Raw genomic sequence first — 17849 nt, 5'->3', positions numbered from 1 at the left:
TTCAAAACAACCAAATGGGCTGGAACTGGTTACAAATGAGGCTTGTCTGGGAGACCCAGAGACAAGATGCATAGATTTTTAGCCCTATATTTTTTTCTCTTATTGTGTCTTAGTGACGAATGATTCAAAAGAGAATGCGTTCCCTTTTGTTACTCCTATAGATTATTTTTAAAGCACTGACCAACAGCAGAATCTTTGTTTGGTGTGACAGTGATTTTAGCTCAAACCTACTGCTGTGTTTCTGCCTGAAAGCTGTAATTGGGACTGTAGCTGAAATTCATCGCTCATCTGCAGGTCCAAACAGGGTGGAATACCACTTTGTCTTGAATAAAGAGGACAGATCTCAGCTGGGTCACTGCTAGGTAAGCTGAGATCACCACTGTGCTTTTTTTTTTACTTGTGATTACATTGAGATTTCTTGCGAATTAATTTAGAATAATTCAGTGCATGATTGCAGTGTCTAAGTCTGACAAAAGGTTGCCTTAGTGGCATTTTTGCTTGCATAATCCTACATGAATCCTGTCTGGCTTGCAGATGCTGTTAGACTCCCTCTTACAAAATTATGATTTGTGTTGTGGAAAGGATCAGGGGATATTAACTGAGTTTATAGGTCAAGTACTGTAGCTTCATACTGAAGTTTAAATTTATCTGCATATGCACTAAAATAACCTATCTTTGGCAATAACCCATAAGTCTATGTCATTCATGTGGGGTATGAGGGTTTACATGTCTAGTTGGTTTGTATTTGCTTCATTTTAACTGAGGAATAACAGCCATCGGTCCTCTAGTTGTTTTTTGGTTTGACTGTATGCTGTGATAAGGACAGTGGGAAACTGACTAGAAGACCTTGAGTGCTTGCTTTGATGGAGAGACACAATCGCCCCCATGTTTACATACCTCCCTGTGGCCTTGAATCATTCTTTCCCATGTCATTACCCTTGTTTGATTTTCAGCTGGAACACAGTTGCTGCACCATCTCATTGCATCAGGCATATATGTGGTTTTTAAATTAGCTGTAGGTAGATGCACATATATGCATCAATATTTGCTGGCTTCATGCTGTGTTTCCTCTGAATACCAAACAGATGTTCTACCTTCAAACCAAAATACCTAAACTGTTCTGTCCTTTATACTTCACCTTAGTTCTGATCCTGTTACCGAATTGCACAAGAAGCATTCCAAGAGTACTGAAACACAATTTTCAGTGAAACCGCTTTTCTATGTTTGAACAGCATTCTGTTGTGGACACTAATATTTACTTTATTGAGAGGGTTAGGGTTAGGAAATATTTCTGTTATATAGGTTCTTATTAATCACATACAGAAGAAAACATCTGTACATTTCTTTTGACAGTCAGACACTGTATTATTCCATCTAATGTTAGCATTGCCCAAGCAGCATATACTGTAGCTGCAGTTAAATCCAGAAACACTTTTAAGGATTGTTAATTATTTTTGTTATTTGTTAATTGTTAATTATTACATCTTTTATGCGCCACTTTTATGATTTAGTGTTATCTTTCAACTATGTTGAATGAGAACTATAGATTATGCATAGCACTCCAGTGAGTCTGTGTACTGTACGTGTATGTATATATACATATGTGTGTGATAGATATAGATAGACAGTGAAAGTGACTGAGCTGAAGAAATCTCAGGAAATCTGTGGTGTCGCAGTAAGAGGCTGAAAATAGGATTAAAATTCACCAAAGAAAACCCCAAGGTCAAGTGGATAGGATACTCTCATTAAAGCATTGTTGAGTCATTTCCTCTGTTTTTAGAAGGATCAGCTGGAAATGATAGGATTCTCGAAACTGTAGAATGAGGCATTGCCTGGAACTCAGGGATTTTGATTCCCTTAATGGAGCACAGTGATGGTGAGGATCTATGATTAATCCATGTTTACCATCAACGCATCTCAAAAGCGCTATGCATAATCCAGAGGGACAGATGACATGGGAATAAAAAAACATGAACTCCTAGTGAAATCCAAGCACTTTGTATTAGGATTACTATTATTTATTTATATAAGTCATCTATCTATCTATCTATCTATCTATCTATCTATCTATCTATCTATCTATCTATCTGTCTATCTGTCTATCTATCTATCTATCTATCTATCTATCTATCTATCTATCTATCTATCCGTTTACAAACATGTTCAGTGAGGGTTTCTTTTCAGCTGTGAATGATAAAATGCAGCTGTCGAAATGCCTGTCCATGGCTCACACTCATGTCCACCGTCACACATAATCTAGCCATCTGCAGAACAACAAAGAAAAAAATGGTATACTGTACTCTTCACATAACCAGAGTGGAAGCACATGACCAGATCATAAAGTGCTCCTTTACCAATGCACTTAAAAGACTCCTTTATTTCCCTCTGGGCTGCATAAATACACTGTAGAAATCACTTAATTCAACTGGAGGAAGAATTGCAAGTCATTTGGCCTGGTGATCTATATTTTTTTAAGTTCTTTGGTTGCTGGCTGCCTGACTGCAGGCCACAAAGGCTTACTAAAATGTTTTTACTCTGAATGAGGAATTCAGTAAATAAGGCATCAAATATAGTAGAAGATTGACTGCAAGTAATTAGAAGATTTAGAAATGTCTCAGCTTAATGTTTCAGAGCTGTGAAGATCCAAATATAAGCTATTTTTTTATGTTCCATATGCCATGGGTTCAACTCAGAACTAGTCAAAAATTCCTGAATGTAACAAAAATGCGTTTGTGCTATTGTTAGGATCTCAAGAGTTTGAATCGTGATCCAGTGCCATAGATATCCATGGCTGGGAGTCAAAGACCAAATTGTCTGTGCTGGCTGGCTGCAAGGGATGGTGTCTCTCTCATCCCTGCAAACACGGGCAACAATGGGTGACTGTGAGATTATGCATTTGGATGAAGGCACTTTCTCTAAGTTTGTTCAGCTGCCCTGTGATGCAGCATGAGCAGTAGTTCAATAAGATGGCTTGATATATAATAATAAGCATGTTGTCTTCTGACCCCAAAGTATTTGATGTTTACATACTACGTTTGTATGTATGTATGTTTCTCTGTCATGATAATCAGGGTCACTATGATGATTTATTTTATGTATTTCAAAAGGTTTCTGGCTCCTGTTCTCCTGTTAACATGAGGCACAACTGTAGAAGAAATAGTGAAGACGGGGCTATCATAGTAAAGATTTTGGCTGGAAAAATAGTTGCTATTGATTGCCATGTAGGAGCTCTCTGTCTGATGGCACTCTCTGGGTAATTGATGCCTTAAATCAATGAAAGAGAGAACTTGTTAGGGAGCAAGATCAGCATTCTGGGATTCTCTGAACTGGAACATCTGTGTCAGCTCAAAACCATCTCCAAATGCTTCAAAACATAAACACATGCTTATGTGGGACTATTAGAGCTTGAAATGTCTGACTGCGATATGGCCAAATGTTTGTGGACTCCTGACCATTACAATACTATGTGTTTTTTGGACATCCAGATTCCAGATTTTCGTCCCCATTTGTTGTTTTAAAAATCTCAATTCTTCTTGGAGGTTTTTCCACTTCATATTTGAGTGTGATTGTGGGGATTTGTCTATTTAGCCACATCAGCATTAGTAAGGTCAGGCACTGTTGTTGGTATTCCAGATCATCCCAAAGCTTGAACTGGTGTGACCTCATCCCAGTGGTGTTGCGGTCAGGACTCTGTGCAGGACACTCCAGTTCTTTGAGATACTTAATCTCAAACCACATCTTCCTGGACCTCACATTGTGCACACAGGCATTGTCATGATGGAACATGTTTGGGCTACTTAGTTCCAGTGACAGGTGATGGTTAATGGGGGCTTTCACACTGGCAGTTTAGTCTGAAACAGAGCAGGTTTGGATGAAAAATCCATAATGTGAAAGCTGTCACATGGACCAGGTAGTACACCATGGGACCAAACCTGAGACTACCTGCAGGAGGTGGTGTGAGTTCAGGGTGCACTGGATTCCCACACATTTGAACTCATATTCAGGGCCACACTTGTTCAGAAAGTAAAGTAACCTGTCTGTATGTTTTAGCCGATGATGACCTCATTAGTTTTCCCAATACACGTGTACCATGTGGGGCAGGATAACATTGTGGGACACAGAAGGGTTGAGCTGTCTTACTGCATATAATAGCAAGAGAAAAAAAAAACCATGGTGGGTGGCATTGTGCTGTCAATGCACGATTGTGATGATGTAAAAAATGAATGCAAAGGAACACAAATGCACTGGGGTTTAACAGAAACAAGAAACAAAGACATTTTAGACAATCAAGTCCTTTCTGCATTGTGGCCCTAACATATGGTGATGGTCAGGTCCACAAATTAGTAGTAGTAGATATCATATATAAGTATAATTGAGAGGTCTTTTGGGTTTTAAATAGGCTTCTGAACTGTACACTTTGTAGGTCTCATTTCTATGATTGTTTAATCACATTAAATGTAGGAGAAGTAATAATATACAAAAACTAAAAACCTTGATAGTTCCACTTGGATTATTCTGCATTAATGATGTTAATGTCAACTTGTGTTAATTTAGTGCCTAAATTTGGACTTGGACATGTTATTATAAGCATTATTTTGTCATTAATCACACTTAAGAGGTTAGAGGTCAAAGGTGAAAAAGACTCTGCAGTTTTCTTTGTGTCCAACTCACACATTTCTTTGCAATTTCAGGTGCAGCCTAAAATGGACACAGGAACAGTAGGTAAGTGAACGAACTGACCTCGATGTGTGTGCGCGCGGTGTGTGTGAGTGTGTGTGTGTGTCTGTCTGTCTGTCTGTGTGTGTTTTTCTATTCATGATGGATGCGCAGTACTGAGGTTTCAGTACTTGCTATAAAAATAAAATCTTGGGTTCCACTCTTACACAAGCCTGCACACACTCGTATTCTCTCTCGTATTCATGTTCCCTTTCTCTCTCACACACACACACACACACACACACACACACACACACACACACACACACACACACACACACACACACACACACACACACACACACACACACACACACACACACACACACACACACACAATATCCATTTCCTTGCATGAAGGCAAAATTGGATTCCCGGGAATGACTCAGGCTTTTTCAGCATGTTGAAACTCTACCACTCCAAAATATAATGGTAGGTTATTTTTACTGCACACCACACGTTCATAGAAAAACACACTTTAACAAAAGAATGGAGCACACCACAGAAACCTGTTTGGATTTGTGAGGCTTTGATTTGTGAGTTGAGTGTTGATTGATGAAACATTAAATAATAGGCTAAATTTTAGAAGCCTATTAAAATAAGGTATCATCTTAAGGTATTATTTCTCAAATTTAATTCAATCAACACATTGTCCAAATGACAGACAAGCTAATTCCAGGAAGTGTTTTGTCATCTCTAAATCAAAGTTATGAAATATTTATTTTTTTTTGTGGTGTTTTGAGAATAGTAGAATAGGGCATAGAATACTAGGAGTTTCGCAGAGTTTATAACATTTAGATTTTGGAGACATTTTTTATTTTATTGTTTGAAAATAAGTTTACAGTTAAACTCTATATGTGTATGTATACAATCCTGAGAGGATAATAATTACTATAATAATGATTATAGCTTAAGTGAAAGGGTGGCACAAAGTCTGTTGCCATGTTTTGAAATGTTCTCTCTTGATAATTTGGTGAATTCAATGTTCTACCACTTAGCTTATTCATTGTTTATGAACTTTCATTCTTCTCTGCCAATTTTTTGGCGTCTGTGTTGGTGTGTTTGTTTGAGCATGGTCTAGAGAACTCTATTCTCTTAGTTCCCTGTTCAGAGTGTTTGTGGTTGTGATTGACAGAGGCAGGCGTCACACGGACCACTCTTAAGCAGAACGGGGCCGTCTCTCATGCTGCGTGACCCCAATCACAGTGTTTGCGGAGGGTTGGGTTTAACTTGTTCAGCGCTGTTATCAGGAGGTCTCCTGCTGAATGCCACTGGGGAAGTGTGTGCGTGTGTGTAATGGGGCCCCAGAGACTTCTCTGAGGTCATGGGTCGTGCCAGTCTTCAGCTCTCCACGGCCTCTCACATGACCTTAATGGAGACAGGCGGTGGTGGTGCAGGAGACTGTGTGTATGCACATGCATGTGTGTGATTGTGTGTGAAAGTTAAAATATTTGTGACACAGTTTGTGTGTGTGAAGTTTGTAAAGTTTTGAGGAATACAGCGTATGTTTTTTGTGTGCACTGTGCTCTTTCAGCAGATGTCCAGATGTTTACAATCTGCTGTTGTGTCATTAAATGGTAAACATCCGCTTTGTCTTTCCCTTACATGAGTTACACTATCCAATTCCAGAACAGTATTTACAGCTGAAAAGTCATCATAATGGGTGGCATGGAGGCTCTGAGCTGGCGTTCAAGGCTCAGAGTCTTCCACATACACTGTTTAGCTTGGATTCCTGTCTGTTTGGAGTTTTACATGTTCTTCCTGAAACTATGTGGGTTCTTCCAACCACACACCAGAAAAACAAAAACATGCTGCTAGGACAGTTGTGTACTGTAATTGCCCCAGGTGTGAATGAGTATACAAATGTATGGGTAATGCACTGTAATTGGACTGGTGTCCTATCTACTGTAGGTACAGATATGTGCAGTCTCTGCCACCTCATGCCTATAGCTATGTACAGTATATGTGTTCCCAGGATAAACTCCACATCAACTGAAAGTCAACACTATATGATTAAGAGCAAACTCACAACTGTCAACAAATATCAGTGCAAACTTTACTTAACTGAAAATAAGAAGCATTTAATATTCATTTTAAACATGGAACATCAAATGTGATCAGTTCCTTTTAACTAATTAACATAATCGATATCATTTGTAAAATATCATTAAATATCATTTGTAAAATAACATTATGAATAATTATATTTTTGTCTTTCACCACAACCTTGAGATTGACGGTATTAAATAATGTCATGTCACATTCCAATCATTTTGACATGGGACTAATAAGGTGAGAGGGAAGTATTAAGAACAGAAATACTGAACTATTAAGAACAGAAATATTTTAGTAAACCACCAGGAATTTTAGTTCCTACCACATGACCTCCTCCTCTTGCACTCATACTTGTATGCACACACACACACACACACACACACACATACACACACACACACAATAAAATGTGTATTAATTTACATACCTATAGTTAATGATTAATCTTTGACATGGCAATGAGCTATAATAATTACTATTAACATTAGTTAATGCGTTAGTTAACAATAATGCTTTTTTCAGAGCTTCATTCTTTTCATTTGATGCATACAGTATCTTAATATTTTTTGAGTGGTGAGTGTGGGTGGAATTGTGTGTGCATGTTTAGTAGGTCATTCTGCCCTGTGTATGTGTACTTGGGTTAGGTAGATAGGATAGGAGAGTGTGATCTGTGCCACTTACGTCCTCCATCTGCTCTCTTTAATATAGCTATTCCAGACTGCTGCGGCTGCTGCTGCATGTGCTACAGGCTCAGAGATGCTCATGCTGCCTTTTTGTGCATGTGAAGGAGACAGCAGAGGGGAGGGTGAAGGGAAGAGTGCTTCAGTCTGTGTTTATGGATGTGTAGTGTGTAGGGATCATGGGAGCTCCTCCAGCTGCCAGTGTAGGACATACTGTATGGGCTTATTATAGCCTCTAAGATATGTATGATGTTGGTAGTAACGTCAGCTTTAGCTGTACAAGAACTAAATACACAGCAGAATATTTTCAGTAATTCATAAAGTAGAAGATGGAAGAGTTGATAAAGACTTGGCTGAGAGATAGATAACTTCAATTTGAAAAAGTTCCTCTTGTGTTAATAAGAACTAAGCAATTTTATGCGTTATTTGTAATATGAGCTTAGATCAATGAAAATCTGTTAGTATTGATTAGGTGTCACCTATTCCTGGCATTAGTGCATTAATCAGGTTTTAAATAATGTGGTGCAAAACTATTTGGTGGATGTTAAACATAGAAAATGTCTCCAGGAATTTTTCTGGTGCCTCATTTTGATGAAATATAATATTACTATCAATACTCAGTGTTATGAGCTAAGGTCATGCCATTTTTGGATAGAACATCCTCCTATTGCTTTACTGTCTGCATAAGCAGTATGATGATTTAACATAAGATGATATATGCCTATATTTCAGAGGAGATACAAAAATATACAGAAATATATGTTACACTGGTCTGTTGCTAAATATTCAAATGGATGTCAGCATGTCTAATCTTAGGCATTATACAGAATGTTAAACTCACAGTTCAATTTTTGAGTAACCAGGCCGAATGAAACAGAAAGGAATAATAATTCCCCCAAAGTCCATACCCAAATCCGACTTTGGGATTTACCTCATTCATCTCATCATGGGAATTAAAATGGAATAACGCTGCATTATTTCATGGATGCTTAAAAGCTTAAGCGCCACATTGACTACAAAATTTGAATTCTATTTCAACTTTGGCCTAATCTTTTCATTTTGATGTCCCTTAAACCCATGACCTAAAGAGACATGGGAAGATGTATCGTGTGTGTGTGTGTGTGTGTGTGTGTGTGTGTGTGTGTGTGTGTGTGACTGAGTAAGTGTGTGTACTGTCATTCCATTCTTAGTGAGTGAATGCTCTTGTCTTTATCATTCCTGTTTCTCACAGGATGTGGGAAAAAAGGGAGGAATTTTTCCATAGGAGCGTCCACTCTGTCTTTTTCCATGGCCCAAGGACATAATACATTACCAGACAAAGATTGTGCGTGTGATTAGGGGAAAGATTGGGTTTGATGTGACAGAACTTTTCTTTTCTATTTTGTGTCTTTAAACACATTCTGAGGTTGTTGGATACAGTATGTTTAATCTAGAATACTAATACTAATAAACATTTGGAAATGTTATGATTTTTCCATCTTTTTCCACCCCACATAACAGTTTGACCAGTTTACATGTGAATTGGGCATTTGGCAGATGTCCTTATCCAGAGCAACTTACATTTTATCTCCTTTTGTACCTTAACCACTAAGCTACCACATCCCCAGTTTCTGTGCAGTGTTGTTCTCACTGATGACTGAGAGAGTGAGAAAGACTGATCACTAGAGTCAGAGTCTACATGCCTAGCTCATATCTGACCTATTTATTTTTCTATAATATTATCAGTAATCAGCATAAAGCTCAGGCCAGATGTGTTTCAGGGTGGGCTTGGACTTTACATTACTCAGCCATTGCTATTCACCAGTTCACCAGTATAAAAAAGCTTTTTTGTATGTTTTTTCATGCATGTTCATGTATGTTTACAGCAAAGAGAAAACCTTAGAGGTTATATGTGGATAGATGTATGTAATATTGACCCATACTGTATAATGATATCACAAAAAAAGGTTGTTTAGTATGCATTGTTGATTTTCAAATCAGGGTCAGGTACTTCTATAAAAAACATAGCTAAAAGCACTGTGCTGTGTGTTAGCTTAAACCCATGTTTTAGCTTAAATGATATCACATTGATTGTCATTCTGTAATTTTTTCAATACTGTTCCTTATTGCAGAGTACTGTACATTCAAACTCGTGTATATGTGTAGTGATAACACAGTACTAAGATTCTTAATCTTTAAGCAATAATCCATAATTATATAGTGAACACTGTATATATATTATATTTGCAAATGTATCAAATCTCAAAAGTCATAAAGCCCAAGGAACTCTCTGTAGATGATCAATGTAGATGTAATGGTAAATTGTGGCATAAAAATGGTATTAAAACATTTCTAATGCTTTAAGTGATACTAGGAGCATGGTGGGCACTATCATTGTGAAATGGAAAAAGTTAGGACTCCAAGAAGTGGCCATCTGGCTAAACTCATTAGGCTTTGCTCAGTAAGCTTTAGAATTCAGCAGTCCTTTAGAACCCTCTGGAAGGATAGTCAACCACTAAAGTGGCTAAATGGAAGCTATTCCTGTATAAAAGGCATATGGCACACACTTCCCAGATTCTGAGGGCATGAGGACAAAGTTTCTTTGGACTGATGAGATCAAAATTCAGTTTGCTAGGCTAAACTCCCAGTTCTGTGTCTGCTGAAATAGTTCACAATCTCATCCCTACTGTGAAGCAAGGTGGTGGCAGTATCATGCCATAGAGGTGCTTCTAAGAGACAGTGACAGGAATACTGGTCAGAATAAAGGAATGGATGAATGCAGCCAAATACATCAAGGTAGTGTACTGAAGAAACATTGCTCCAGAGTTCACATGACCTCATATGGCTCACCTTTCAGAATGACAACAATCCAAGACAACTCTGGACTGGCTGCAGGTCAAGTCTCTGAATGTCTGTGAGTGGCCGAGCCCAAGCATCCATAAAGAATCTGTGGTGAGATCTAAAGATGTCAGTTCACTGACACAACCCATGCAGTTGAAGAAACCCATGAGCTGGAGAAGATGCTAGAAAACTTTCTACACTTACCTTTTTCACTTTACCTACATTCACATTATTTATAGTGAAGAACACTAGAGACACTTCCAGGATTAATCTTTATACACCATTTATAAATAATAAATAAAATAATAATTAACAGAATCAATACATAAATATGTAATATGGGTCAATATATTTATTTTGGAAATCAATGTTTCCATCTGCAATTGTGTGTTTGTGTTTGTGTGTGAGTGTGTGCGTGTGCATGCATGCATGTGCTTGTGTGTGTGTGTGTGTGGTTAGTAAGTCTAATGCCTGTCATGTTGGAAAAGTGAATACACGTGTATATAACCTGATTAGAAACATGAGATTGGACGTAGGTTTTCAGCCTCTGTCATTGGGAGAAGACGTGACAGAACACAGAGCAGCATTCCACAACTTGGGAACTTCAGGCATGCTCCATGGGAATGAGCCACAGGAGTGAGGCTGCTAAGAGACAGAGGACACTTTCACCACACAGCAGGGAACTGCACACTCTGCACCAGGCATATATGTCAATTCTATGAAACACGGTATCATAGAAATAAAGTTTTTTACATGATTAAAGAAGCTCCAAGGTAAAAACTTGATTCCTCTTGGATTGTATAAATTAGTATTCAGATCAAATTTTCTACCACATCACATTTTCCACAAAAAAAGACTTTCTAAGTGATTTAACATTAAAATATATCAGAGGGAAATAGGTATGAGTTTTGTTTTTGACAAAATATACATAAAATCATGTTTCGATATGAGAAAACATGCAAACTATTATAAGAAACCCATAAATAATAAATCCATTAAAGTTTTGCATGCTGAGCAGGAAAGGGATGAGAAAAAATGGAGCAAACGGAAACAATGTGCATATTGTGCATATTCGTATATTCTTGCGGTTCCTTTGATAATTATATGAAAGCATATTATTTAGTAATTTCAATGTTGATAGTCTCTGACCTTTAGTTCCTGCTAATTTCCACGATAAGGTAAGATAAGATAAGACTATTCAGTAGTGTTTACTAAAGTTTACATTAACTTTTATTAATTTACTGCTCTAACAGTAAGTTTGCTTCTTTTCTTTTTAATTTTGCTAAATGTAAAGAATATAAATTCTATATATTTACCCACTGTAACTAACTGGCACTTTGGGCTCTCTAACTTGAATGTGTCTGATTTGGTGCATTTAGGGGATGTAGAATGTGTGTGTGTGTGTGTGTGTGTGTGTGTGTGTGTGTGTGTGTGTGTGTGTGTGTGTGTGTGTGTGTGTGTGTGTGTGCATGCATTTGTGTCTTGGTAAATGTGTGCATGAGTGTAATTACTTTCACGCTGTGTGGCATTCAGTTCTGATGAAAAACCAAAACCCACACAATAAAAACTGCTGTGTTTCCTGGCAGTAAAGAGAAAATAGTCCAGTAGTTAAAAATACACCATATTTTCAATTTATTTCAATCTAATAAGCTTAACATTTAATACATCAATAGCACCTAAAATTTGGGAGATCATACTGAGCTCATACTGAGAATTTGTTTAATTTATAATAAGAAATGGTTAATTATCTTACTCTACAGTGTGGAAGTGAGAATGCTAATTCAGCAAAAAAAAGTAAAGACTCTATAGTCTCTCTCTCTCTCTCTCTCTCACTCACTCTCACTCTCTCTCTCTTTCTCTCTCTATCTCTCTCTCTCTCTTACTTTGACGGTTTGGCATCAGAAAGAATTTTCCGACAGACTGCGTCACCTGGTTTTACCCACTTGGGTGGCATGAAGTTTTCTTCTGGGCAAAGCAAACAGGAGTTGCTGATGGAGCTTCAGTTCAAATTTCTTTTAAGCTGCCAGAATGAAAATATAGGAAGTTGATGTTATTTCAGATTTAAGGGAATAAAGTATTCTTCTAACCCTTGAAACGTCCGGGCCCTGTCAGTGGCTCCAGACTTACTCTGGAGAATTCCTTACTCTCATAACTAAAAGATAATAAGCAAGTGTTTAAATGATTTAGTCCATGTACTTAATAACTTACATAATAACCCTGATCAAGTGTGCACATTCAGTCTACAATAGGTCACGATCAAGTTGAAATTTTCGAGCTCAGAATTCACAGATATATTTAGAGCTGCTCAAAAGTTCAAACACACCAGACTAAATATTCTGTATATTAATTATTATTATTTTTTTGACATAAAGACATTTTGATAAAAGCTTGAAATGTGTTTCAAAGACTAATGTAAATGTAAAAAATGTAAAGTATTAATATTATTGCCACAAATTCTTTACAAGGTTAGTGCACACAAATGTAAACTTTATTGAAACATTCATTCATTCATCTTCTACCGCTTATCCGAACTACCTCGGGTCACGGGGAGCCTGTGCCTATCTCAGGCGTCATCGGGCATCAAGGCAGGATACACCCTGGACGGAGTGCCAACCCATCGCAGGGCACACACACTCTCATTCACTCACGCAATCACACACTAGAGACAATTTTCCAGAGATGCCAATCAACCTACCATGCATGTCTTTGGACCGGGGGAGGAAACCGGAGTACCCGGAGGAAACCCCCGAGGCACGGGGAGAACATGCAAACTCCACACACACAAGGTGGAGGCGGGAATCGAGCCCCGACCCTGGAGGTGTGAGGCGAACGTGCTAACCACTAAGCCACCGTGCCCCCCCTTTATTGAAACAGTGTAAGAAAAACAAATAAAACTGTGAAGCAAGAATCAGATAAAAAAAGACTTCAAGGCAAGCTGTGGAACACACAACTACACATACGCACAACAAGTACGAAAGCTTGACGATGACACATACAGTAATCAGGAATTAAGTACAGGTGCTGATTAGGGGTAACATAGAGCAGGTGTGAATGATCATTAGCAGCATGTGATGTGGTAATGTAGTTCAGGCTTGATTCTGGCATAACTATTACACTATATGAAGTTTTCTACAAAGTTGTTCTCATTTCATGTTTAGTAGATGCAGCCATGAACAGGATAAAGATGTCACAATAGATAAATGAATGAACAAATAGACAAACGAATGAAAGAATGGACTTAGGCAAAACAGGCTTGCTTATTTAAGAAATTTAAGAAAAGCCTCTTGGGTAATTCTCCCTCATGTATCTGGCTTAGAAGATGTCAAGAGAGGATTACTCAGCAGCAGCTATTCTGTGGGGTAGAAAGACATTAATAGCATGACTTCAATCAAGATTAGGTAAATATCACAAGTGACGTATGCTGTAGGCTACAGTCTAGTGAATTATTTTTAATATGTTTAAACATAACTTTGATACGGCAGGTGTATTTCTCATGTGTGAGACAAACATGCTAGAGCTAATATCATTAGCACGGGTTGCCCGGTTTCCACGAAAAAGGGAGACATATTATTATTCATTCCATTCCTCTTTGACGCTTCCTGATGTTTGCAATATATCTTATGAAGGAAATGGTCTTGTACATCATAAATGGACTTCATAAATGGAATGTGTCTTATATTAGATTTACTTCAGATTATTTGCTATCATGTGAGATTATAGTGGCAGCAAAGTGTTTTAACCTTGTTCTGGCATCAACTCCCCATAAGAATGGGGAAGTCTGAGTCCTGTACCACTGAACGTGAGCCTTTATCAGCATTTGTTGCCCACAACCAAGTTACACAATGAGTTTACTCTATGAGTTTAATTTATTTTTTGTTTTGCACCATTTTGTGTAAACTTTAGAGATTGTTATGTTTCACAATCCCAGGAAATTTCTAAAATAATTAAACCAGACAATCAGCTACCAACAACCATCCATGGAAAAAGTCACAAAGAACACACTTTTTCCAACATTAACTGAAGCTCTTGACCTGCATCTGTGTGATTTTTTGCATTGTACTGCTGCCACATGATTTACTGACTGGATCACTGATATAGTGAATCTCTGCACCACCTGCCACAGGGGATGAGCTGTGATTCCTGGTGACTGTTTATCACTATAACATTAGTGTTATCAGAATCTTTTCTCGAAGATGTTCCACAACATTAAACCTAACCATAAATGGTTAAAAATCTTAAGTGTAGTTCATTAATAAATACAAATAGCAAAAGCTGTCAAATTTGTGTTGGTTCTAATTAAAACGTTTGCGCTGTTCCTGAAAAAATCATCAACTTTCAGGTTGATATCCTGTAACAGCATGCCCCGTCATGTTTTATTTCTTACTGCCAGAGTGTATACAGTATGAAGTGCAGTTACAGCTGGCTTGGTGCAGGGCACTGGGTTCATTACTGCCTGAAATCTGCACGACATCACACTAACACTGAAACCCAGTTTGTCTTTTTCTCTTTCGTTCTCTCCCTCCCCCCTTTCTTTCTCACACACACTCTTTCTCTCTTACCACACCCACCCTACATGCAGAGTGCTTAGCTGTGTAGTGTCTGTGCTGACTATGTGGTTGGCCTGTATAACTTTGACTGTTTGTAGCACAAGCATCATTAGCGCCACAAAAAATGTGTGTGTACAGCTAAAGACCAACCTCAGTGTAAACAGCAAATGCGCCTCTGTAGAAAGTCATAATGGGTTGAGTGTTTGTTCGTGTTTGAGAGTGGGTGTTGATTAAAGAATACAACAGATTGGAAAACAAGATGACTTTACCCTTGAGGAAGTTTATCTATGCTCTTTTTATTGGGCTAAGAAGCTCTACCTCGTCAGTCCTGTGCGTGTATTTGTGTAAATGTGTGTCAAGAAACACATCCTGTTTATAACACAGCTCCTCTCTTTGCTGTTTCATTATTTTAAGGAGTCAGAATTTGGGGTGGTGTGGGTTTGTAATCCCAGAGTATACATCTGTCTACCAGCCAGAGGGAAGAGAGCTGCTCTGGGTGGCTAATATAAACAGAGGCCCCAGTTTGTAAGGACAAGCATTCTCGTGTTTGCTGTTTCCTTCTGTATCCATTAGATTTTCTTTCAGCTCCAGAGTAGCCACTTCTCAATCCCAGAGGTCCTTGCCTCTGTGATAACAATCTCTGGTTCAGAAACCAATTTAAGTAGCTAGAGGGGTGGAAACAGTGATGCCGTGTTTTTGTTGGTTCAGCGAGATCTGAAGATGAGCCTTAAGCTGGAGGCAGGAACTCCAGAAGGCTCCAAATTTTCTTCTGATCTATTTTGAGATGTTGGTTTGAACAAGTTTCTAGTATCTGCTTTTGATACATGTTTTTAAAATACAGATGACTGAGTGGACAAACGTTATTAATATACTGATGATAATATGTCTCTTAGCACCATCTTATGCACAGGTACTAAATAATTGTACTGCCATATGTTGAGTGTAAGGTTTCTCTTTTTTCTCTTCTGGGATTTCACTAAATACAATGCGTGTGTTGACCAGAGCTCATGTCCATGTACCTCTCTTGGCCTTACATTCCTTACTGGTCACTTAACTACCTCATCCTTTAACCATTAACCCACCCTTAACTCAGATACTCTCTCTGTGAGTAAGTGATGTGTTGCAGGAATCAGACTGATCGACGCAATAACACCATGAACAGACCTGGTGACAATGATGATTTTAGTGGCATTGTGACAATATGGGGTTTTCTTGAAATCAGTACTTGAAATTTGAGGATTGTCTTTCACGGTGCCTGAAACTTTACATGCTGCATAAGTAACTTAGTGGGGAAAAGATAACAGGTTAAGTAAAGCCAGTGATTTGTTTCAGTAAATTCTGAAATTTTAGGTGTGCAGTAAGCATATCAGTCTTCTTTGGCCCTTTAATTTCTTTAAATGATGGAACTATTTCCGTGCCCATAGACAGATGCCTGTGTGCCAGCAAAAATCACACTGCTGCTGTGATCTGGCTCAATCCCAGCAAGGTCTATCATGGGCTCTTGTTGTGATTGTCTGCAACCGGAGAAGGACACGTTCTCAGATAGACGTAGGGACACGTTTGAGAATTCCAGATGCACGGATCCTCTGTCAATGGCATGTTCAAATAGCAGAACCATCTGACCATCTGCATCATCTAAGGGGCCTTCTGTGATTCTGCATGAAATGTCAGTGCTATAAAGGGAAGATGTTCTTTAATAGATAAGCCCAGCAATTTAAAGAGACGGCTGAAAATATTTACACAAGGTATTGGCCTTGTGACATTCCAGCAACACTGATTTCCATGTACCAAGGACGGAGTATCCCAGATCATCTCCTTTGTTGAGGACCCTACATGAAAAAGAAAAATGAAGTCATGCACTGTAACACTTTAATAGCAGCAACTTCATAAACTTGGTCAGATCCATGACTGGAGTTTCTTAAAGGTTTCTTTAGAATGATTATTATTAATCTTTGTATCATATTAAACTTTTTTATTATATTTCTTATGCTCTGTAAAGCAAATGAAATGAATTGAATTGAATGAAAGGGGGGAAAAGAACTGCGTTTCAGTCTATTATCTAGTTAGCCTTGTGAAAACTTCACTTTAATGTGAATGTAATAATTACTGATGTAATAATAACCAGTTGTAAAAACATTTGTTTCTTCTGAATAAAATGCTTTTATGAGTAGCAATATATGCAGGAATCACAGCATCAGTAGCTTCACTTATGTTCTAAGACTCATGTTTTTTTATTGCAAATAACTGATTTGTCTGTTGCTTTTACATATTTTTCATGATGCTTTTCATTTTGCACTTTCAGTTTATTGCTTTGTACCTGTCAAATGTCCTGCACCTGAGTAAGCAGTAATTATAATTTTTAACAGTTTAACATGGACTAAGACCCTTTCAACACCAGGCTGACTGCAGGTTCACATCCAGGAGTAAAGTTACCCTTTAGCTTTAATCTGACGGTTCACTTGTGTAAATAATCTTTCCTCCTCAGCGTGTCACTTGCAGAAGCCCAGGTCCATGATGTTGGGAGTAAGAGCATGCAGGGATTTCTTTAGTTACATTCATATATCTAATTATACAACACAGTGTCCTGCTAGTAAAAGCAGTGTGATACTGGCTGTAAGAGCTCTAGATTAGATTTCTTCCTCTTTTCTCTCATCGCCTCCTGCCAGGCATGTCATCACCAATACCTACTGACATAAATCTCCAATCACAAGAGAGAATGACAGAGAGAGAGAGAGAGAGAGAGAGAGAGAGAGAGAGAGAGAGAGAGAGATCACAGGTCATGTATATTTAATGTAAATTTCACTAAAAATAAAAAAATACGTATTGATCGTATGTGATTTTTCTTTTTTACTGTAAACATTTTGTAATTATAGATATTTATCCTGCGTTTTTAATAGTTTTTTTTTTTGTTTTTTTTTTTTGTGGCATTAAAGCCTGATGCCACAGCAGGTAGTGCTATTCATGGGCTACTCACTGTGTGGAGTTCTCCCTTGGAAAATTGTGGTTTCCTCTCCCACTTCCCAAAACAGAA

General features: G+C 38.1%; 1 protein-coding gene across 1 annotated transcript in view; it reads left to right on the top strand.

Annotated features, from left to right (window-relative positions):
- The first annotated feature begins 262 nt into the window (after nucleotides 1–262).
- Nucleotides 263–17849, top strand: part of stard13a (StAR related lipid transfer domain containing 13a) — a 58119-nt gene continuing 40532 nt past the window's right edge. The window contains exons 1-2 of the mRNA XM_060895584.1: nucleotides 263–362; nucleotides 4692–4722. Of these exons, the coding sequence (XP_060751567.1) occupies nucleotides 4704–4722 (19 nt within the window). The 5' untranslated portion in view covers nucleotides 263–362; nucleotides 4692–4703. The remainder of the gene's footprint in view (nucleotides 363–4691; nucleotides 4723–17849) is intronic.

The sequence above is a fragment of the Tachysurus vachellii genome, chromosome 20 (assembly GCF_030014155.1).
Source record: "Tachysurus vachellii isolate PV-2020 chromosome 20, HZAU_Pvac_v1, whole genome shotgun sequence".
In the NCBI taxonomy this organism is placed as follows: domain Eukaryota; kingdom Metazoa; phylum Chordata; class Actinopteri; order Siluriformes; family Bagridae; genus Tachysurus; species Tachysurus vachellii.
Note: the sequence above shows the minus strand (reverse complement) of the source record. Positions and strands in the feature narration are given on the sequence as shown.